This window comes from Anabrus simplex, chromosome 1 (assembly GCF_040414725.1).
Source record: "Anabrus simplex isolate iqAnaSimp1 chromosome 1, ASM4041472v1, whole genome shotgun sequence".
NCBI classification, from domain to species: Eukaryota; Metazoa; Arthropoda; class Insecta; order Orthoptera; family Tettigoniidae; genus Anabrus; species Anabrus simplex.
This window is the reverse complement of record NC_090265.1, coordinates 1518970771-1518995812: the sequence shown is the minus strand read 5'-3', so window position 1 is coordinate 1518995812 and position 25042 is coordinate 1518970771. Positions and strand designations below refer to the sequence as shown.

At 39.0% G+C, this 25042-nt stretch overlaps 1 protein-coding gene across 2 annotated transcripts in view; it reads right to left on the bottom strand.

The window, feature by feature from the left end:
* Positions 1–25042, bottom strand: part of qin — an 870645-nt gene that overhangs the window by 764823 nt on the left and 80780 nt on the right. For both annotated transcript variants that reach the window (XM_067138014.2, XM_067138015.2), the window contains exon 5: positions 8813–8893. In XM_067138014.2, coding sequence (XP_066994115.1) covers positions 8813–8893 — 81 coding nt within the window. The remainder of the gene's footprint in view (positions 1–8812; positions 8894–25042) is intronic.

Below are 25042 nucleotides of genomic sequence, written 5' to 3'. Positions count from 1 at the left end.
TGCAAATAATCCCCGCATTTAAAAAAAAATTGGGGCATGAAATTGGGGTGCGGGTTTTATTTGCATCAAGGTTGGCAACACGCTCCTTGCTCAAGTAGTTTTTGATGTTAAGTGTACAGTTATGCTTTGTGTAACTGTACACGAAAGAAAACTGTCCCCATACATAATATATAAATAGAAAATAATTCAAACTTAATTCCAAACTGCCTTTACATTTTTAAAAATATTTTACAAAGTAATTTAAATTCAAATCTCTGTATCACGGTGGAACGTGTTTTCCGGAACATGCAGTGGTGGCTTTCCGCACTTTCACTCGGTTTGGTGTGTTTATAGTGTGTTTCATAGTTGAAGTTCGAGTGAAATCTTAATTACAGTATTTTGTATTCAGCGTTTTAAGGAATGCCACAATAACACGTAGCAGGCAGTGTGCGGAGAAGTGGAATCTGTGAAAACTGGTGATGCCAACAGTTGGCGAAAAAGCGTGGCTCATAATTATAATCAATTCATAAGCACCGAACAATATTGATGTGTATTGATTGGGTGGATCAAAACCTAACATTGTTTCTTAGTTTTAACTGTATCAATATGGATCTACACGAAGTTCGTAAATTTACTAATATTGTCAATGCCGATGAAACCAATTTTTCTTATTATTTTAATGTTGAGCCCAAACAGACAGCAATGCAGACAGAAGCGAAAGACTTCAATCATCATAGGAAAGTTCAATATGCCCCAACACTTTCCGTGCAAGTACAAGGCATCTAAAGTGCATATAGTACAGTAATCCAATGAATAAAGCACCTGCACAGGGTAGCCAGCATAGATTTCTCCCCACCTTTGAATAATTTTTTCTTTCGTTGTATGAGGTTATTTGAATACTGTAAATGCACCTTGTTGGATACATTTTGGAAATTATTTTTTTCATGGCATTTGAAAGTCGTAAACTGTGAATCAGTGTTAATTGCTTGCAGTAATGGGTATTAGAATATTTTCTGACACAGTGAGGGTTGGCATTTCTTACAAGTCGAGGGTTAATTCGTAATCACACAATTCAAAGTATGATCTCTGCGTTCCAAAGACGTCTAATTAATGAGGTTTTACTGTATTGCAAAACTAACATCCCAATGCACCAGTGTGTCTGTTTCAAGTGTTTACACTGCACGAAAAGAATTATCCACCACTGGCCATGTTACTACCCAAGTAAAAACAGACTGAGTGTGAGAAGTGTTTTAGACGTGGAGTGTGATCAATTTCTAAGTAATTTAGGAGAGAATTCTAGTGATGCAAGAGACAACGAATCTTCCGATCTACAGTGAGTCGAGCGAGCCTATTGCAATTTCAGATTAATGAAATAACTGTTACTTAAGTAGACCTACTTGCTAATTTTCATGGCAAATATATTGCATAGCAGTGATTTTCTTTTACCTCAGGCAAAGGAGCTATATCTGTAAATTTACAGGTTCATATTTGCATAAAGACCACATGGACCTCGCAGAGTTATACTGAAGGTTTATGCCTATGTTACTCTTTTGATGGAAGGACGTTTAGTTCAGTTCATTTTTTTAAAATGAGCTCCCTAAAATTAAAGGGGATTATTTACGTAAATACGGTAGAAAAACAATAAGAACATGATCCTAATACTGTATGACTTGAAATTATGACAATGTGTGTGTAATGTATAATTTAATATTTACAAGAATGTAAATTATGTCTTTAAAGTATGAAGGCTTTCATGGCCGGTGTCAACATAATAAAATTCTTCCGGGCTGTTATGCCGTGGTCCACTCCTCTCGTTTCTCCCAGACGTTTCGACTACTGCTGCGGTAGTCATCTTCTGTGACGTCGTGCAGATACGCTCTCCTGTATCCCGCTGGCGACTGCCACAGAAGATGACTACCGAAGCAGTAGTCGAAACGTCTGGGAGAAACGAGAGGAGTGGACCACGGCATAACAGCCCGGAAGAATTTTATTATAAATTATGTCTACTTCATTATAAACTGATAGAACACGAAAAGTGGCAAATATATCAGAGAACAAGAACTAGCCTTGTAATGAATATTCATCTCTAGTCACTTGAGTGTGCAATAATACCGATGTATATTAAGCTTTGCATAACACTGGATTAATTAATTTATCAATATTTTGTATGTAAGTTTTTGTAATAAAAGATTTGAGAGATTTTTTTGTTATTCCTTTCAGTAAAATGTCATGTCTTGATCCCACTGAAAATGTCTTTCAAGTCTCAAGGATATGAAATGCCAGTACCTATGAGACAAGTAGAAAAATATTGTGTCAAAGCCCACCTCCATTTTGATGGTTAATTTAAACGCTTCCCAGCAGCTGGCTCCTATAGAATGAGGCTCAATTCAAATGCATGTCTCAAACAAATTGAAAACTATTCTAAGCAATAAACAAAAAAACTCAATACAGCAAACTCGCACGCCTTAATGCCTCAAACCAAAAAGAAAAAGACCAAACCACAGAAATCAAAAACATTAACCCAAAATTAAACAACACTTCTTACTGTAAACCTGTCCAACATTTTTCAGAAGACGAATTAAACTTGCTTAACAAAGGCCTCAAATTCAATCAGCCCAATGCCCACAAAGAAAAAGACATAACGACAATCGCCAAAGTCTAGTCTAATATTCCCAAGCTTCCCATTGTTTAACAAAATAACACGAGGTACAAAATCAAGAAAAAACTCGCTGGTTTGGCAAATGAAATAAATTCAACACACATTAATCACAAAGTACAAATTTACAAAATAAAATAAAGCAGAATGATGTAATCTTCACACTGGCCGATAAAGGCTGCACCGGGGTAATAATGAACAAGAAGGATTACATTAATAAGACTGAAGCCTTTTTCACAGATAATTCTTGTTCTCTAATAAACAAGAATCCCACAGCCCAAATCCAATGCAATCTCAAGACTTTGCTCAAAAATTCAACCTTTTTACTAAATGAACAGGAATCACAAAAATGAATAAACATGAACCCCAATATACCAACAGCCAGAACACTACCATAAATACACATAACAGAAATTCCCATTAGACCAATCATCAACAGTACAAATAGGCCAACATATAAAACTTCACAGTTCATACACAGTGTTCTTAAAAGAGACTAAAAATTCCATAACAATTCTCCAATAAAAAATTCCATCGATTTTTGAGAGAAGTTACAAAAATTCAAAATACAAACAAATTACATTATGTGCTCCTTTGAAGTTTCCAATGTGTATTCAAAACATTCCAACAAGAGAAACAGTTATCATTAAAGGCAATTTTACTAAACAAGGCCATCTCAGTGTAATGGAAATCGAATTTATCAACAACTTAAATTTCGTCCTCGACAATTTTCTCACCTTCAATAAGACAACATATCAGAAAGGTTTATCAATGGGAGATCCAGCACCAGGCATCTTACAAAAACACACAAAACTCAAAACGAAAATACAAGGTTTAAGTCTATGTATGCACTATGTCGATGACAAGTTCATCATCATGGACCAACGTTTCAACAACAGTAAAATTATTTTGCAATACCTCAACTCTTAGATCAAAACATAAAATTCACACCAGATGAAATCAATAAGCTCATAAATTTTTAGACATTACCATCACACGACAAGACAAAAGCTTTGATACCATATTTATAGGAAGCCAACCTTTTCACCAAACACAATCAAGAACAACTCATTACATCAAAACACTCAAAAACGGGCAGCCTAATACAGGTTAATCCTTCGAGCATTTAAAAAAACCCTCACACCTAAAGACCTCAACGAAAAATTACAATATATAAGGAACATAGCCAAGTTCAGAGGGGTTAACATAGAAATGGTCAATCAAATAATAAGAAAAATTAGAAATAAACAAATTTCAAAATTAATTCCAGAAAAACAAAAAAATCTAAATTTGTCATTTACTTACAGTAATCATAAAATATATCAAATTTCTAACCCTTTCAAGAAACATGACCTCAAAATTTCATTCAAAACACAAAACACCAACCAAAGCATGTTCCTAAATAAAAATAGTGTCAACTCCAATAAAGACCAATACTCAGGATCCAGGATTTACAAACTCACCTGTACCCAATGTTTCGTTTCATACACAGGGCAAACAGGATGTTCTCAACGAAATACTTAAAACATTACAATGCAAACAAACATCATAAATTCTTGGCAATGAGCGTACATATGAAAGAAACTGGATATGCCTACACGACCACAGAAAAATATTTAACTACACTAAAGAGAATTTAAAAAAAAGAAATTGATGAACGAATACAAAAACCATCACATTTTAATAGACCAGTTTTTCAACAGAAACCACAATTTGAATGATATTATAGAGACTAAAAATCCTTTATACGATCAAATCCCACAATTAATAAAAATATTAATTATAAGAGAAAACATGTCCCAACATCAATAAATTCCCATTCGTAAAAGCTCCACCCACAGATAAACCCCCTCCTCCGAGAACAGACAATACCTCATCCGCCCACCCCTCCCCTCCCCAATCGATACACCCCACATGACACACACACACACAACACTAGGTGCACGGAATTAGCCATCGCCAGTCAGACAGAAGGTGCCACAAGACCAAGCCAGCCGCAAAAGAAGAGAGGGGGTGAGGAAGAGCCTGCTCAACATCCTCATTTTATACTTCAGTTCGCACTAACTTCAGAACTGAGATACTTTTTTTTTTTTTTTTTTTTTTTTTTTTTTTTTTTTTTTTTTTTTTTTGTTACATAACTCTCAATCCACCAATATCAGCCCTTAAAAGAAGCAACAAGACAACAACAAATTGTCACAATGACCTTGAGAAGTCTATTCTTCAAACCCACACAGAGACGAGCAGCAAGATTTTACATAATTTTAATCACCATAAAGCAACATTCAGACAACGGATCATACAATATCTTAAGAAAACACTACCCAATTTTACTCCCAAGGTTACACTCAAGTCCATGAAGATTCCAGTGAGAGTACGCACATTGGTTATTACTAGGGACTGTATTTTTTGGTAAGAGTGATACGGACAAATTTTTTAAATATCTTCGTTCTTGCCTTGATATGACCTTCTAGGTACTGAAAATACTGTATTTTATCCAAATGAACTCGCGAAACATCGTGAAATTTGATTTACTGCGCAAATTTGTCAAATAATCGCGAAATATACCCTACTTGGTACGAAGAAATACAAAATAGTAGCGGAAAAGCTCTCCGATAAATGTTTAAATGCTTCTGACAACTTGACTAATGTAGTTTCCTTCTCAGTTGCTTGATAGAACTGTACATTCTCTATACAAACGCACACAAAGCAATGCGCACTGTGTATCGGAAGTACAGGACAATTCAAAATGATGGACCCGATTTTATAAATTTATTCTATGAAATCTAATGACCATATCATACTGTGAGAGATGCGCAAACAAAGGCAAACTCAGCTGTTACGACCACGCAGGAAGCGAGTAAAGAAAATGGCTGTGGCTGGAGAGCAGAAGCCGTTCTTTGTGTTTGATTACCATGTAAACAAGTCTGTGATTAGTGTTCAACGGCATTTCCATACCAGATATGGAAGAGACCCACCTACTGGAAAAGGCCATTCATGCGTGGTATGCAAAATTCAGAGACACGGGCTGCATCTGTAAGCATAAGTCGACTGGCCGTCCTTCGACCGAGGAAGAGAGAGTGGAACTCGTTCACGCCAGTTTCGTGCAGATTCCACAGAAGTCCACCTACCGGGCAGCGAGGCAAACTTGAACTTCCACAGGCAACTGTTTGGCGCATTCTGCGGAAACGTTTACGAATGAAACCCTACCGCTTGCAACTGGTGCAGGCCTTAAAAGACACCGATTATGCTGCTCGAGCATCCTTCTGTGCTGATTTTCTCGCATTAATGGAAGAGGATGGGTTCTCGAAGGGGTAATTTTCAGTGAGGAAGTGACTTTTCACCTTTCCGGGGCTGTGAATAGACACAACGTAAGGATCTTCCACTAACACTGAACGACCTTCGTGCCCGCATCACAGCAGCCATCGCAGAGATTGAGCACGACACACTACACAAAGTTAGGCAAGAGATAGACTATCGGCTTGATGTATGGTGTGTTACGCAAGGTGCTCACATAGAACACTTGGGATATGACTGAAAAAAAACTTTGAGAGTTTACCGTTCTTAGCACGTCTCACATTACAATATTTGTTAGATTTCACAGAATAAATTTATGAAATCTGGTCCATCATTTTGAATTGCCCTGTACGTGTATTCAGTTCCGCGATCTCGAAGGCAGTCTATAAAGATCGATATCTTATCGATCACAGCAAATGGCGTTAACAAGACCGGTCGTAGATACAACAGTGCGCAGTAAGAGTTGGCTACCTATGAACCTTTTCTGGCAAATGTACAGCATTTAAGTATAAAAATGCCAAAAACTAAAGTCAAAAGAGGTTTTACGAGGCTCGAGGAAAACAACAGTGAGACGTTCTATGTATTTGATGCTGCAAGAAACATTCTAATGTGTAAATACTGTAATGTTTGTATTACATGGAAACTAAGAGGCTCGTGCGATATACACTGCAGAGGATCATGAACACACACGAGGAAGAAGAATGAAGCAAATGAATATCATTCTAAGCGCAAGATAACAATCGGCGATACTTCACATATCGCAAAGAAGTTTAAAAGAGATAGAGATCAATTTGTAGTAGACACAACAAAATCATTCATGTAAGCCAACATTCCTCTAGAAAAAATTAATAATCCTGGCATGAGGAAGTGGATGAATATAAAAGGAAAGATAAATAATTCTGTCTTTATTGTTAAAGTGTGATGGTATTAGTAGGCCTATTGTAAATAAATCGCCTGGTTGAGTAGTAATAATGTTATTGTTTTTACGTCCCACTACCAGTCGTTACGATTTTCGGAGACTCCGAAATGCCGGAATGTTGCCCCGCAGGAGTTCTTTTACGAGCCAGTAAAACTAGTAACACGGGGCTGACTATTTGAGCACCGGACTGAGCCAAGATCGAATCTGCCAACTTCGACTCAGAAAGCCAGCGCCTTAACCGTTTTAGCTGGCCGGGGAGCATCAGCGTATCCATGAACATCTTCCAGGGCTGTATGGGTTTGCAAAATGCATTGAAAGCACATCTGGTAGAGGAGAAGGAAGAAGACATTGTTAGTGAAGTTTTAGGTGGTTTGATAGAAGACCACAGTGAATTTGTATCCAATTTCTCGCAAGCATTATGGTTTCTGACGTCTAATGAGGACAGCGAGAGGGGCTTCTTTGCTTACACAAAGATACTTTCTGACCATCGCACCTGCTGATGATATTGAAACCATGCCAGTTTGTACTTTGGAGAAAAGTAATTTAACATGTAAAGAAAATGTAGGCCATGTATAAATTCATATTACACGGCAAATCACCTGACTTTATTTCGAGGTATCAGTGATTTGTATATTTCTACAAAATTTTGTATGTTTGGTTGTATTAAGATTTTATAACAAGGAAACATAAGAGTTCACTTTAAAAACCCTTACCAGAAATTAGTTAGATTTACCCCATACTATACAAAAGATTTCGCAAGAAACATTGATCAGTTCGGCAGTTTGTTTCACGAAATACCCACCAAAATAATGTCAGTTTTAACACTGAAAACAACAATTTTATTTCACTAAAAAATAAGGCCTTTAGTTATTACAGACTTAATAACCCAAACCAACCAAATTCATTACAAGTTTTTAAAGCATATCAATCATGTTTTAATCAAATGTACAATAACTGTAAACTTACCCTTCTTAGACAGAGCAATTGTATGCAAGCTAAATGTTAGTATATACAGGACATGTAAACGCAATTCACTAGTCATAACAATTCACATCAGCCGGATGTTTCTACAGAATAAATAATACACAAATATTTTTCAATTAAGACAATTCATGTCTATTTTATTATTAAACAAAACCCAGGATCCTGGCTATTTTGATCTTAGGTAGTAAGAACAGCAGCTGAAAATGCCTAAAAAACAGGCAAAACATATCCCACTTAAAACACAATAATGTAAAACTATTTATGTACATCAATAAACAATGTACTGAAAAGGTTCACTAAAAAACCCATTCTTTTAGAAATTTTAATGTAAGACGAACAAACCAACGTATGTGTGAAATTCATACGCTGTGTAGTGTTCGCTGGCGCCATTTCTTAGTGAAACAGGAAAAGACTAATGCATACACCTGGTAACACGCGTTATTCCGCTGCGAGGTTTAGAAACTGTCTTCCCAGTGCACCTGTGGCTTTTTCACTTGATTTTGCCTGTCAAGAATGCCAGGAAGCAGCCTACACTTTCAGTTGCCAAGGGAGGCTTTCAACTGTAGCTCTAGGCATTAGGCATTAGGAAAGGTAATGACCAAGATCTAATCTTTACGTCAAGATGTTAAAGAAGAATTGTAAAAACATCAAATCCGAGTTATGAACAATGAGTGTGCGTACAGAATATAGCAGTTATCTCTGTTGCCTGCAAAGCTCATCAGAAGCAAAATATAACACACATGTCTAAAAGATACTGCGTGACTAATTAAGGGTTAACTGCAATGGCCGACTTATCTGCGACAACCATTATGCACATTTCATACGACCAATAACTCAGAGAAGCATCCCATGGTCAGAGATTTTGTTAGTTCAGCAATTTCCTATAAAATAGAGCCCTAGCCTTAGGCCAGGTTCAACCACACATACCAGGGGAGAGTAAACAGGCACGGACAGGAAAATTAATGCATGAAAAAACTTACCTTTTGAGCCTTCATCAGTCGTTTCAATACAACATTAGCCTTATCATAAGCCTCTTTCACTTCTGGCAGCACAGCTTCATTCTGAAAGAATTTTTCATAGGGTTAACATAAAATAGTAATTACCAAAATATGCAGAAATGACTAGAAGCTACAAGGTCATGTACAAAAATACCAAGAGCAAACTCCTATTTACACCTCAAACACAAGCAGGTAAACTTTGCAGTATGCTTGTTGAAATAATTAACCAGTCATTTAAGGACTGACCTATACTAATGCAAGCTCAAAGCTGCGCACCTAACCGCATGGCCAACTCCTTCGGTGTCATAGTGTCTGAGTTTACAGTTGATTTGACATTATTAGATTGTTCAAGAGACAATACAGTCATGTCACAGGACAGGAATCTTTATTATTTTACTTTATCAGTGCTCTGTGGCAGTAGGTTAATGTTAGTCACCAGAAACAAGTACATGTTCATGAAGGGGAGGAAGTCTCACTTGGTTGTCTTCTAGGTCTCCCATGCTTCCTGTCTTTGCCTGAGGTGGCTTGTATACTTCTGCAATAAGAACTTTAACCATACCAATAACAATCTCAATGAACATGGATTCAGGAGTGGGGTTTACAGTTGAAGCTGACGTATGTATATTTTGCTCTTCAAATCGGGCCTACAAAACAAAGTCGCTCCTCCACCCAGTCGATTCCGGTCGTAGAGATCAATACAGTACCCCCCTCCAATGCTATTATGCTAGAAGCGATGGAATTTCACAACCAACTTTCACTTATAGTGGCAACCTGTATCACACTCCCTTCAAAAATAGCTTTTATTTCTTCTAGGTGAGGCACAACAGTCTGGCTATTTATATGGGCACAACATACCACTCATGGAAAAGCCTTGAGTTCATTCTCTAATATTCTATGGGAACATACAACTAGGACAGAGGGGTGAGGCGAGGGAATTGGTGCCGATTTGCGGGAGAGGGAGGAAGATGGGCTATTATTGTCCAGGTGTCACTGAAAGAAGAGAAAGTGACATATTCCTACCATATGTGCACACCCCACAACGCCACCCTTCACTTACAAACGTAAACCTATTACACATACAAATATTTACTGCTTTCACCATGCTCACCACACGATACCTCATACCTGCAGGCCTACGGGCTGAGCAGCGGTCGCTTGGTAGGCCAAGGCCCTTCGAAGCTGTAGTGCCATGTATTTTTTAGTTCAGCACCACCTGATCAGAAGATACAATTCTGCAGTGTTCAGTTGGTTCCTGTCAACAGTATGTACAATTATTTGGCCGTCCTAATGGTGATGCTTGTTTAAAGGGGCGTAACATCTAGGTCATCAGCCCCTAATGGTTCGAAATGAGCCTAAATGTAGTAACAATTTAAAACTCCAAAATTGATCCAATAACCAGAATTCAATACGTGATGATGAATGAATGAATGATTTTAAAATAATCAGCAGAGCCAACTCACCACACTAAAAGTTAAAAATAATTCCAAAATCGATCCACTGACAAGAATTGTTTAAAAATACGATCAACAATGATTATGAACTTGAAACAATCAGTGGATTTGACCCTCAATGCCTCACCTTCCCAGAAACTGTAATAAAACAGTATTACTGACCAAGGGACTGCTTCCAAAGCACAATCCTGAATCAATGATTCTTGTTGTCTAAAGGGGTCCAGAATCCAGTCAACAGCCCTTCATAATGGTACTTACCGCTAGTACAGTACAACCATGGTATTTCTCTAGTTGTGGTACTAATAAAAAATAGCCTAGACTCACGGTGTTCCACACATTATGCTACTACTCACAGGTAACACAGACCTATGGTGTTTCTCACATAGGTGCACCAATCACAGGGACTCTTACTATTCCATGATGTTCCTCACATAGTGGGTACTAATCACAGGCAACGCAAACTTACGGTGTTGCTCATATAGTGGTACTAATCACAGGCAACGCCCAGACCTGTAGTATTTCTCACATAATGGTACAAATCACAGGCAAAGTAAGCCCGCGATGTTCTGCATATAGTGGTACTAATCACAGGTACTGGAACCAACAGAAAACCGCTCTCTGCTGCTACTAATCACAAACCTATTGCATACCTAACAGTGGTACTACTCGCAAGTAAAGGTGACCCATGGTGTTCCCCGCGGGATGGTGCTAATCACAAGTAGCTTCATGGTTCTAATTCAATCATCCCTTGGTCACGCCTCTTATGAGAGGCAGGCGATACCATGGGTGAATTCTTCGTCTGCGTACCCTACTCACAGGGGGGTATTCGGCCGTCCTGGCTGCAGGCATTATAATATTTCGTCTAAGACCTTGTAAATGTTTTTTAACACGTTCGCGGCCAATGACGACACATATGCGTCACGACTCCACTTTCACTCAGTGCTGATGACGACACACGTGCATCACACTCCGCGCCAAATATTACAGCTCGTATTTCCGCCAATATGTATGTAAACTAAGACCTCTTATCTGTGCATTGTTATGGTGTTATTAAACATATGCGCCATCCAGGCATCAGATCAATTGTGAGTTACAATCTCTGTAGCCATTACAAGTCGGCATACATTTCTGTGATGTCAAGAGAGAACAGTGAAGTTTCAGAACCTTCTCTTCGGAAGAAACCACGTCATAGCGGGATAAACAGGCGATTTGCAATTAATGATGATACTCTGGAAGCTCTCCTGAATGCCAGTGACAGTGACAGCATTGATAGTGACAACAGTGATCACAGTGTGAAAAGTGACTGTAGCCACCTGAGTGAGAATCTTAATCACGGATGTGTGCGTGTCGAGTGTCTACTCCCAATTCTCACATTACAGAAGATGAGGAAGACATAAGTAATATCTCATCTCCAAATCTCCCGCCAAATAAAATGGGCAATATTTCAGAGGTCATTTCTTGGAGTTCAGATTAGTCCTGAATGAAACAAATAAAATTTATTGGTCGGCCGAGAATGAATGTTCCACTGCCGAGTGATGCGAAACCTATTGATTATTTCAGCTTGCTTGCAGATGACAACTTGCTGAATAACATTGTAACTGAATGTAACGCATTTGCAGAAGAGTTATTTTTGCGAGGAAATGTCACTGGAAGGTAGCCCACTGTATTGACTTGTTACATTGTACAGCTTATGGAGTAGGCCTAGTGTAAGTATACATGTTGACACAGCAATAATAAGATTCTACTGCACAGTATCTTTGTGTGAAATGTTCAAAAACTTATTTTTCTGCTGTAAAGAAGTTCTACATTCTAACAAAACATTAGTTTCCTCGTTTCACTTCATTACCAGTCATGACACACACGCTGCGTCAAACGGCACTGAAGCCGAAAAACTCATCGGTAGTGCCGCTGACACAGCGTGTGCGTCATGGCTCGTATGCACATATATTGAAATAATTAAAATAATAACTTAAAATGCATAAGGACACAGAAATGAAGTCCTTTAAGCAAAAACGTATTACGGTACCACGGTAATGGTTGCCGATATCCGAGCGGCCGCAAACGTGTTAATGTACTCTCTCTCTCATATTATGTTGATAAGTCCCAACCAGACGTCTGGTGTAATTTTGAGGTGCTTTGATAGGACTGATGATGCCCCACATAGGGGGCGAAACATGTCTCCATTTTAACGATGTTTAACTAAAAATGTTAACATCCTGTAATGTATTGAATAGGTTGGAGTCCAATAAATTTTCTTATATTTTTATTGATGCAGCTCTCCGTTCCACCCTATCCTGTGCTAACCTTTTGATTTCTACATAACTGCTGCATCCTATATCTGTTCTAATCTGCTTGTCATATTCATACCTCGGTCTACCCCTAATGTTCTTACCCCCTATACTTCCCTCGAAAACCAACTGCACAAGTCCAGGGTGTCTCTCTCTTCTTCTCATCAAATTTAGCCACAAAGATCTCGTCTCACCAATCTGATTCAGTCTCCATTCGTCATTCGATCTAACCATACCACCTTCATTCTTTTGTAACACCACATTTCAAAAGTTTCTATCTTTTTTTCTGAGCGAGTTATCATCCATGTTTCACTTCCATATTATGCCATACTCCAAGCGAATGTCTTCAAAAACATTTTTCTAATTCCTATATCAATGTTCGAAGTGAGCAAATTCTGTTCGTAAGAAAGGCCTTCCTTGCTTGTGCTAGCCTGCATTTTATGTCCATCTTACTTCTGCCATTGTTAGTTATTTTACTACACAAGTAACAATATTTAACCGCTTCCTTTAAGACTTAATTTCCTAATCTAATATTTCCTGCATCACCTGACTTCGTACGACTGCACTCCATTACTTTTGTTTTGGACTTATCTTCTTCTTGTAGTCCTCATCCAATACTCCGTCCATACTAGAGATGGGGAGATTCTGAACGAGTCATTCATAACGAACGAATCATTGCACGGAATGAATCGACTCTGTGTATCACAAGCTGAATCGAGAGCGCGCAGCCGCAACTTGTTCCTTGGTTCCTCGCTCCTACTCCTTTGATTCACTCTGATTCATATTGCTAATTCGGATATCCATATCTGCCATTTTTAAATCAATGACAAGTTGTGAAGACCGACTCTTGTTATTTTTTAATAACCTATCTAAAAGTCTGCTTCACGAGTCAACCACACCAAACCTAACAGGGAAAAAATTTTTTTTTAAATAAGAAATTATCACTTCGTTTCAAGTCCCACACTTCACGGAACTGAAACGTGCACTCAACTTCCAACTCATTGCGAAATGTTAGGTTAAGTTTACTTCAAGATTCCCATTCTCGCGAACTACTGCGAACTAACCTGTGGAACATGGAAGCCCCCCCCCATTTTCATTCTCAGCCCTTAGTATGAATAGATACAAGTGATATTTTTTTTATTTTTTCATGTCATGAAATAGCTAATAGTGGAATAGCTAACCATAATTTCTTTGTAGCGTATAACCTATACAAGTCCATTAGGTTACATTTTTTATAAGATTTTCTTCATCATGATAACCAAGGGAGCAAATAAAGCAAAGAATGAATAAGTCCTCCAAGCGATAGATTCTTATGAAAGTGATATGTACACCAGTTACTATTTGACCCATAACCTCCATTATTTCTTAAGCATTTTCTTCCATGCTTCCCCCTTTGGCAGTCACTTTTCTGGTTTCTAAGTTTTCTCTGAGAAAGGGCAGTAGGCTATATTACGGGGCAACCGTACTAAAGAAAAGACAGTCACCGACTGAGTGGCTGCACGGTTTCATTCACATAGCTATCAGCTTGCACTTGGGAGATAGTGGGTTTTAACTCCAATGTCGGCAGCTCTGCCTTCTTCTTACTCCTGTATTTCTTTAAGACAGTCAGATGCTTTATTTCGATAATGCAATGACTTATTGGCGGTAATGCATTATTTAATTATAATGTTATTGGCCTTACGTCCCACTAACTACTTTTTCGGTTTTGGGGGACACCGAGGTGCCAGAATTTTGTCCGGGAGTTCTCTTATGTGTCGGTAAATCTACCAACACGAGACTGATGTATTTGAGCACCTTCAAATACCACCGGACTGAGCCAGGATCAAACCTGCCAGGTTTGGGTCAGAAGGCCAGCACCCCTACCATCTGACCCACTCAGCCCAGCAGTGTATTATTTTGCTTTTTATAGTGTTCGAGTATTTACTGTTTATGAACAGTTATTCTTGCCAAAAGTGACCATGATCCATTTGAGGATAACATTGCATCCATAGTCTTACATGAGGGTGCAGATTTGTTTAATAACATTTCACCGCCTACTGCAGATTGTGTGACCTGCCTAAGGTAGGTATCTAGTGAGTAGCAGTGAACTGAATGAAAATATTAAGGAATGCTGTTAAGAACAATCAAAGTTCAAAAAACCATAACGTAGCAGTTGCGATGTCACGGTTGATTATCAGGTGGTCATGTTTACATTTGATTTCAGATATCTTAGAAATATGTCTTCACAAAAAAAAAAAAAAAAAAAAAAAAGAGAAATGATGGTGAGCTGCTGTCAATATTCACTTTCAAACTGCCACAAAAATGTACATATCTACGAGGGGGGATCAAATATAAACAGGATTTTATTTTTAATTTAAATCCATTTATTGAAAAACAAAAGGCAATTATTTTTCCACATAATTTCCTACTTTGGAAATGCATTTGTCCCAGCATATGGGCAGCTTTTTGATGGCCTCATTGTAAAAAGAACAGGGTTGTGTCACCAGTCAATTGTGCACGAAGTCTTCCACACTCTCGTCATCATCAAAAAGTTGTCCCCCTAGAGCTTCTTTAAGCGGTCCGAACAAATGGAAATCACAAGGCGATAAGCCTGGGCTGTAACGAGGATGATCAAGTGTAGTCCAGTGCATTTCCTGTAGCTTGGAGACAGAGCTGCAGTATGAGGCCACGCATTGTCATGGAGGAGGATGGCCTGTCGAATCGGCTGGCCTCTTCTTTTGCGGCGATATGCAACCCTCGCCTCGTTCAACAGCTCGCAGTAGTAAGCAGCATTGATTGTGCGTCACTCATGCAAAAAAAAATTCATTAGCAACATGCCTCACCGATCGAAAAAAAAAACGGTTGCAAAAACCTTGCCAACTGACGGTCTAGTCTTGGCTTTCACTGGTGGTGCCTCCCCTTCCCTCCACCACTTCTTACTGGCTTGTCTGAATTCGGGAGTAGTGGTGGACCCATGTTTCTTTTTTTCTTTTCTTTTTTTTTCTTTTTTGCTATTTTGCTTAACGTCGCACCGACACAGATATATCTTATGGCGACAATGGGATAGGAAAGGTATAGAAAGTGGAAGGAAGCGGCCGTGGCCTTAATTAAGGTACAGCCCCGGCATTTGCCTGGTGTGAAAATGGGAAACCATGGAAAACCCTCTTCAGGGCTGCTGACAGTGGGGCTCGAACCCACAATCTCCCAATGACCCATGTTTCATCGCAGGTGATGATTCGACTCAAAAATGCATCACCTTCTTCCTTGCTGTAAGCCTCTGAAAGACCTCCGAATGTCTCAACTTCAGATTTTCAACCAAAAGGCGAGGTACCAACCTGGAACACACTTCATGGAACTGTAGGTCGTTTGTGATGATTGTTTGAAACCTCCCACAACTGATTCAGGCTTGTTCCGCAATTTCTCGTACTGTCGCCCCTCGATCGTTGTCAATGTCTTTAACCGCACAAATGTTTTCATCTGTAACGCTGGTGCGAGGACGGCGATCATGTTGCTCATTTTCCACATGTTCTCATCCTTCCTAGAACTTTTATGATAGGAAACATACGTGTAATTGACAATGTTTAATCACCGAACTGTGCAGTCAATCTCTGGCAAATTTCCGCTAACTCCTTCACGAGCAAGAAATTTTATAATTATACGTTGGGCAGTGGAGGGGTACACCTGTTGCTCTGACATCGTGAGCGTTACTGGAGAAACGGCGGGAAATATCTAACAGCACGCTCTCCTCACTCCTAACCTTCCCGCCTAAGCATAGCAGAAGCGCGGGGCCAGTCCTACCACCAACTAATGATGTTCAGGAACAAAAATCCAGTTTATATTTGATTGACCTTCATACTATAGATGTCAAATTTGATTGTTGTATAGTGTCGAAGGGTAGCTTTGAAGAATGCACGTTACTTTCCCAAAATCACAGGTAAGCATCGGCAGTTCCTAACCTAATTTAAGTTTGGAAAGGATTAGTTGGACAACGGTGTAGCATTTTTCAACTGTAACCTCTAAAAAGGATATGCTAGCAATTACCTTCATCATGCCACTTCTTGTAATTTGTAAACTTGTAAAGCAGTAGCAATTATAAAGCACATAACGAAATGGCTCATCTGATTCCATGGTTACGCTTTCGGATCTCAGAGACGTGGCAATCGAATGAACGAATCAAATGAATGAATCATTTTGGTGAATCATTCTAGATGAATCAGATTCCCCATCTTTAGTCCATACCATCCAGCAACTTCTCCAGATCTTCTGCAGTCTCAGATAAAATAACAATCAGCATATCTCAAGGTTTTGATTTCTTCTCCTTGGATTGTGATTCCCTTTCCAAATTTTTCTTTGATTTCCTTTACTGCCTGTTCTATAAAAATATTAAAAAGGAGGGGGACGAACTGCAGCCTTGCCTCACCCGTTTCTGGATTGCTGCTTCCTTTTCATAGCCCTTGATTATCACGGAAGACTGATTTTTATATAGAATGTAGATAAATCTTCTTTCTCGGTACCTGATCCCTATCACCTTCAGAATCTCAAATAGCTTGGTCCAATCAACATTATCAAATGCCTTTTCTAGATCTACGGACGCCATGTATGTGGACTTGCCCTTCTTAATTCGATCCTCTAAGATCAGACGTTAAGTCAGGATTGCTTCAAGTGTTCCTACATTTCCTCTGGAGCCTAATTGATCTCTCAACTCAGTTTCAACTTGTCTTTCCATTCTTCTGTGAATAACACGTGTTAGAATTTTCCAGGCGTGAAATACTAAACTAATGGTGCAGTAGTTTTCACACTTGTCAGTATTGGCCTTCTTGGGAATAGGTATAACAATATTCTGCCGAAAATTGGATGGCACTACTCCTCTCTCATACATCTTGCACACTGGCCAGGCTGGTTTCTATTACAAGATATTAGAATCATTCCGTATTGGCGGTTTTCACTTTACGAAGGAAAATTTAACGTGTTATCCTATTCATTGCAAGTTATGAATCTCATTCCGTATTGACGGTTATCACTTTACAAAAGAAAATATTTAATACTTAATAACCTGGATCCACACATAAAGTTTACGATAGAATCCGAGAACAACAATTCCCTTAATTATCTCGATTTAACTATTACTCGCAATCAGAATAAAACCATTTCTTTTAATATTTACAGGAAGCCCACTCACACAATAAACACAATCCACCAAACTTCTCTACACCCAGCGACACAGAAGAAGACAGCTTACAATAGTATGATTTTCAGAGCTCTTAATGTTCCTTTATCCCGTAAGAATTTTAGAAAGGAAATCAACACCATTTATGCAATAGCCGAAGGTAATGGTTTCAGTAAAGCTTTCGTGAATAAAATTCTCAATAAATTTAGAAATAAACCCAAGACCACCTTAGAAAAAAATCTTCCCATAAAGAGAAGTTCACCACATTTACCTTTAATAATAATAATAATAATAATAATAATAATAATAATAATAATAATAATAATATATCCTATTACAAACATCTTTAAAAAGCACAAGTTAAAAGTAGCTTTCAAGACCGTTCACACCAATACAAAAATGTTTTTGAATTCTCATACTGTCAACAGCAAAAAATTTTCTCATACTGTCAACAGCAAAAAATTTTCTAACTCTGGAATATACAAATTAAAATGCCAATCATGTCTTTCAACGTATATTGGGCAAACAGGCCGCAGTTTCAATGTAAGATACTCCGAACATCTTAATGCCCTAAAGTATAATTGCTACTCAGCCATGAGCGAACATTGTAGAGAGAAAAATCATAAATAGACAACAATTGATCAACATTTAAAGATCCTGCATTACGAACAGAAAGGTCCCTTAATATACTAGAGAATATATATATATCGACCAATATAACAATCCCGTCTATAACTTAAATGAAATCAACGAAAAGAAAAATGTTTGTTTGGAAACCTTTGTCCCGCTCATCTGCGAACATTTCATTAATAAAAAAGAGTTTCACTACCGACATTCTAGAACAAGACCCGCCCTTCCATCAACACCCTCCTTCCGCGAATCACAACGTCCCTCCCTCCCTGCCCCTCCCCCTCCATTACCCCTCCCAACCACATCGACACAGATACACAGTAAGCCACACACAGGCTTAGTTGTCAATGTGACTTGAGACCGACAAGGTCATCTCCATTCGAGACAACTTTTAGTTACAAGTAAGTCATACGAGTTTTCTTTTCGTATATCATTTTAACTTGTTCTTCATCCACTCATATATTCCTTTTTTTCTCATTACAGATGTTATACACGTTTTATTCGTAGTATTGACGGTCTCACTACACTTCTCAGCAGTGTTTTTATTTAACAGTCAGCAAGATTTTTAGACGAGAGGACTTTGTACCTCAATGTGTTTTTAACTCACTAATCATGATGACTGTCACTTCACATCATTACATTTTTAATTTGTTTGTATATTATGTAATCATTGTTTTACTACTGAAAATGGCCTTGAGATTAGGCTGAAACATGTATAGACTTTGCTTCATCTAACAGATGACTTGACTTGTATTGTTAGGAGGATTTTATTATTTTCTTTTGTAAAGTCATCCTATTCATACATATATATCACCATCATTAGATGGAGTAATAAAATCAAACATGTTTCGAACTGTTTGAGCCATCTTCAGTGAAAAAAAATTATTACTTAACTGAAGTTAAAAAGTGTACTGAAAAAAAAAAAAAGAAATACGAGATAAGAAGGAAACAAACAGTAAGTGTATAAGGTGAGGTTGTGGACCTCTTAGTCTAAAAATTTTGCTGTGTGATACAAGTAAAAAAACAGGACGAAATCATCGGGTTAAAAATTCAGAACTGACAGTGTCTATGTAGCCACCATCACAAATAGTCAAGAGGGGATCGAAACACTTGAGAACCTGGGTTTGAGAGGAAATGCGTGCCAGGTGAAATGTTCGCGACACGTGTTGGAAAATCGCCAATGAAGTCCAAATTTTAGAATAGTGTGAATATGAAAAGGCCTGATCTTGTCAATTATAGCACTCCCGTTCTCAATGACTGTTTCCAATGTTGACTAGGTTTGTTTGCCTTATTTTGAACAGGAGGACAGCGAAAATTTTTTATTGTAGTTGCAAGTTGCTTTACTTCACACCGACACAGATAGGTCTTATGGTGACAATGGGACAGAAAAGGGCTAGGAATGGGAAGGAAGCTGCCATGGGCTTAAAGTACAGCCCCAGCATTTGCCTGGTGCAAAAATGGGCCCACCGTTTCCCAAATACTGGCCGCACTTAAGCGACTGCAGCTATCGAACTCAGTGCAAAAAAAAGAAAATTGAGAAGCTGTATTATAACAGATGCCTGGTAAACTGCACGAGACCATAGTGATAACCGTCAATGAAGTTCCAATCTGTAATAGAAAAAATGAGATTGTATGAAAAGCTTGGGCTGATAAGTCTACATATATAAAATAAGAGCTTTGTCTCTGTACACTGCTCAGAATGTAAAAAGGATGGTACTTCTGTATCGGTCATGTCCACAGTCCACTTTTAAATTTTCCATAATTTCTGTATGTCTGTAAGTATGTACACGCATCACTAGAAAATGGCTAAAAAGAATTTAATGAAAATCGGTATGCAGAGTTGGGTAATAAGTCACTACAATCTAGGCTATAAATAATTTTATTAACGCTGAGTGAAATGGTAGTTTAGGGGTAGGCCTAAAATTTAATTCTTAAATATTTAAGTTATTATTGGTCCTATCGATAAATACTACATAACTAAAGTTAAATAGTATTAAATTTCCGATCATGTATGTCATACATTTTTGAAGATGATGCTTGTTGACAAATTATAAGTCCAAAATCCTCCTCTGACCAGAATTCAAAACGTGAGGACGAAGAATGAATGGATGTGAATTTAAAACAGTCAGTGGATCCGACCCGCAATGTCTCACATTCACAGAAACTGACGTAAAACAATAGTATTACTGACCAAGGGACTGCTTCTATAGCACAATACTAAATCTATGATGCTTGTAGTCTAAAGAGGTCCAAAATCAAAGTCATTGGCCCCTCAAAATGGTATTTATAGCCAGGAAAGTAGAACCATGGTATTTGTCATGTTGCGGTACTAATAAAAATGGAGTGCAGACTCGCGGTATTCCACACATTATGGTACTACTCACAGGTAATGAAATTTGCACGTTACACAGACCTATGGTGTTTCACACATTGTGGTGCCACTTACAGGCAATGCAAACCTATGGTGTTCATCACGTAAGTATACTAACCACAGGGACTCGTACTATCCCGTGGTGTTCCTCATATAGTGGATACTAATCACAGGCAAGCCAGAACCAGGATGTCACTAATTTAATGGTACAAATCGCAGGTACTGTAAAAGCCAGCAGCACACACTGTACTAATCACAAACCTATTTCATACGTTACACAGACCTATGGTGTTTCACACATTGTCCATGCAAATGTTACGGCAAACCAAATCGCAAATCAGCTTGCCATCAATGGGAAAACAAATCACCCAATAAGGAAGATGGAACATAATATTATAAAAAGCGAGGTAATGAAGTCCAGTAACCTATCCCGGCCATTTGAAATAACGGAATTACAGAAAGCGGTTCAATGCGCCAAAAATGGAAAAGCGGCAGGATTAGATGATATCACAATAGAACAAATAAAACACTTCAGTTCAACCACACAGGCATGGCTTTTAAAATTCTTCAACAACTGCTTTACTTCCCTAAACATTCCAAAAATATGGAGAAAATCCAAGGTGATCGCATTTCTGAAACCTGGAAAGGAACCTTCAAACCCCAAAAATTTCAGACCAATCTCCATACTCTGCCACCTATACAAAATAATGGAAAGAATGTTGCTCAATCGCTTAATGGGAGTAGTAGACCAAGTCCTAATCCCTCAGCAATGTGGCTTCCGCCCAGGAAAGAGTTGCACAGTACAGGTTTTACATCTAACCCAACACATCGAGGACGGGTTTGAAATGAAGATTACTGGTGTGGCTTTTGTGGACCTCTCAGCCGCCTACGATACAGTAAATCACAGGATATTATTACACAAACTTTATAGAATGATTACAGACATCAAGGTAACCAAGATGATAGCTACTCTCCTGGAAAATCGTCGCTTTTTTGTCGAATTCCAAGGACGCCGAAGCAGATGGAGGAATCAAAGGAATGGACTACCTCAAGGCAGTGTACTGGCTCCTATTCTTTTCAACATCTACACTAATGACCAGCCATTACCAGAAAATACTAAAAGCTTTATCTATGCTGATGACCTTGCACTTACTACTCAAACTGATACCTTTGATGAAGCAGAGATCTCTTTAACTGCTGCATTAGAAGAGCTAGGTACCTATTATGAGAAAAACCAACTCAAACCAAATCCAGCTAAGACTCAAATTTGTGCGTTCCATCTGCGGCATGCGCAGGCCTCTCAGAAACTCAAAGTACTATGGAAGGGGAACTTACTGGAACACTGCTTTACACCAAAGTACCTGGGAGTTATGCTGGATCGCACATTAACATATAGGAAACATTGCCAAAACCTGAAACAAAAGATAGCTGCCAGAAACAACATTCTACGAAAGTTATCAGGAACAAGTTGGGGAACACAACCACAAACAATTAGAACATTAGCTCTAGCTCTATGCTATTCTGCAGGAGAATATGCCTCCCCGGTTTGGTACAGGTCAGCTCATACGAAGCAAGTCGACATCGCTTTAAACGAAAGCTGCAGGATCATTACTGGATGTCTGAAACCTACACCCATTGAGAAGGTCCAACTTTTAGCTGGTATTGCTCCCGGTGAGATTCGTAGGGAGGTAGCAGCTAACAAAGAAAGGCTCCAGGCATCTTCTTCAGAAGCACATCCTCTCTATGGATACCACCCAGTCACACAGAGGCTAAAATCTAGGAAAAGTTTTCTCCGCACATCAGTTAACCTTGAGGGGAAAGCAGAGAATGCTAGAGTCACAATGTGGAAAGAAAGAATCCACCACCTTTCCAACTGGATAGAGCCGAAGGAAAGTCTTCCATGTGGACACCAGGAGAAGTGGACAGTATGGAAAGCCCTTAACAGACTCCGCACAGAAGTCGGCAGAACCAAAGTAAACTTGCGGAAGTGGGGCTTCTCAAGTGATTCATCACTTTGTGATTGCGGAGAGCAGCAGACGATCCAACATCTAGGTCAGTGTGTTTTATGTCCTTCAATGTGTACTATGAAAGACTTGATTGCAGCCTCCCCCAACGCTATTGACGTCGCCCAATACTGGGCAAGCATCATCTGGCTCTCAATATTGTTGCTCTATCTGTGATTGTATAATAGACTTGTATATTTGTATAGTAGGAATGTAGATATCTTGTTGGTTTTTGTTAAATATCTGTAAGTAAAGTTGATACTTCTGACACGAATAAAGAAGAAAGACACATTGTGGTGCCACCTACAGGCAACGCAAACCTATGGTGTTCATCACGTAAGTATACTAACCACAGGGACTCGTACTACATTACATTGACCATTGTTTGTCGTGATATGCTTTGTATCTTCTGTTGCCACTCATTTCCGAGAGATGGGACTACTGTTGCTTACCAAATATTTTTTTTTAAATTTGCTTTGCGTCACACCGGCACAGATAGGTATTAGGTGGTACTATGAGCAAGTAAATGCGACCCATGGTGTTCCCTGCGAGGTGGTACTAATTACAAGTGGTCTCATGGTTCTAATTGGATCATCCCTTGGTTGTCCTTTTTAGTCGCCTCTTACGACAGGCAGGGGATACCATGGGTGTATTCTTCGTCTGCGCCCCCCAGCCACAGGGGGTTTATACATTTTTACCATACTGGCTATGATAAGAGATATTCATGAATTTGGATTTTTGTTGTTTAAGTCCATATCAGGGCCAAGTTATGACAGAATGGGTGAACAGAATTTAATGTAAATCGGTATGTAAATAATATCACGAAGTGAAATGAAAACTAAATGTGAATGCCTGCAATATTGAAAGCTCATGAAACTGATCAACAGTAACATAACATTAACCATTGTTTGTCGAGATATGCTTTGTATCTTCTGTTGCCACTCATTTCGGGGCTACTGTTGCGTGCCAAGTATTTTTTTTAAAATTTGCTTTAAGTCGCACCGGCACAGATAGGTATTATGGCGACGATGGGATAGGAATAGGCTAGGAGTGGGAAGGAAGCGGACGTGGCCTTAAGGTACACCCTGCAGTTGGCTTGGTGTGAAAATGGGAAACCACGGAAATTCATCTTCTGGACTGCCGACAGTGGGGTTCGAATCCACTATCTCCTGGATGCAAAATCACATCTGCACGTCCCTAACCGCATGGCCAACTCGCCCAGTCGTACCGAATACAACAGCCTGCCTGAATATTGGTGGGAAGTAGCTGGGGAGTTAGATAACTTTCTTCTTGAGCATGCCATTCCTCTGATTCATAAATTTTCTGATACTACTGGTACGTAACACACTGGTTCATCACAGCATTCAAGCTATTCAATCCCTACTCTGTGGCAGTGATTGGAATGAGCAGTGTGCACACTTACATAAATATTGCAGAGGAGTGTTCACGGCTATATGCAGCCTGGTCAATCCAGCACTGGGACTTTGGACCGTTATATTGGCACTGTAGTACTGTTCGTTAAAAGTGCTGCTTTTCATCTGATTGAGTATTTTGTATGATAACATCGCTTTTAATCGCTATATTCCTATGAACATTATTTGTAATTTTCTATGTTGACACTGGTTAGAAAACCACAGACTGTCTTTCTGAGAATCCTGTAGTGAAGCACGGGGACATCAGGTAGTAAAAAATAAGTGTAAAGAAACTATTTAAACTTATTTAAGTGGTTCTCCTCTCGAAATGGCCTGACTTTCTCAAAGTTAACAGTGCCTTCTCACGATCATGTCTATTGTTGGCTCAGCTGTGTTTGCGAGGACGGGAGGAGTGAAGGGGTAAGGGGAGGGATTGCAGGACTGAGGGGGAGAGGGGGAGTGGTGGTGAATTGGAGAGATGGAGGCAGGGTTAATTTTTATTGTAGAAGTTCTGACAAATTTATGGATTGTCTTAAGTAGAATGTTCTTTTTATCACTGACTTGTTCTACAGCTATAGTTTCCTGTTTCTTTCAGGCCTGCAGCAGTATCAATACAGCGAAGCTATGTTGAGTATTATTACAAGGCCATATCAGTCAATCATCTAGACTGCCGGCCTGGTAACTTCCGAAAGGCTGCTACCTCACTTTTGATGAACCATTCATTAGCCTGGTCTCTCGACAGGTACCCATCCAATAAGGTTGCACCTGCCGCTCGGTTATCTCCTTTATTGGGACCACGGCAAGGTCACATGGTTCGCAGGGGAGGATTACACACATGCATACACATTATAGACTTTTATGCCTTTCACCGTTTAGGCTACAAGCCTAGGCATAACACACTACCGCATTTT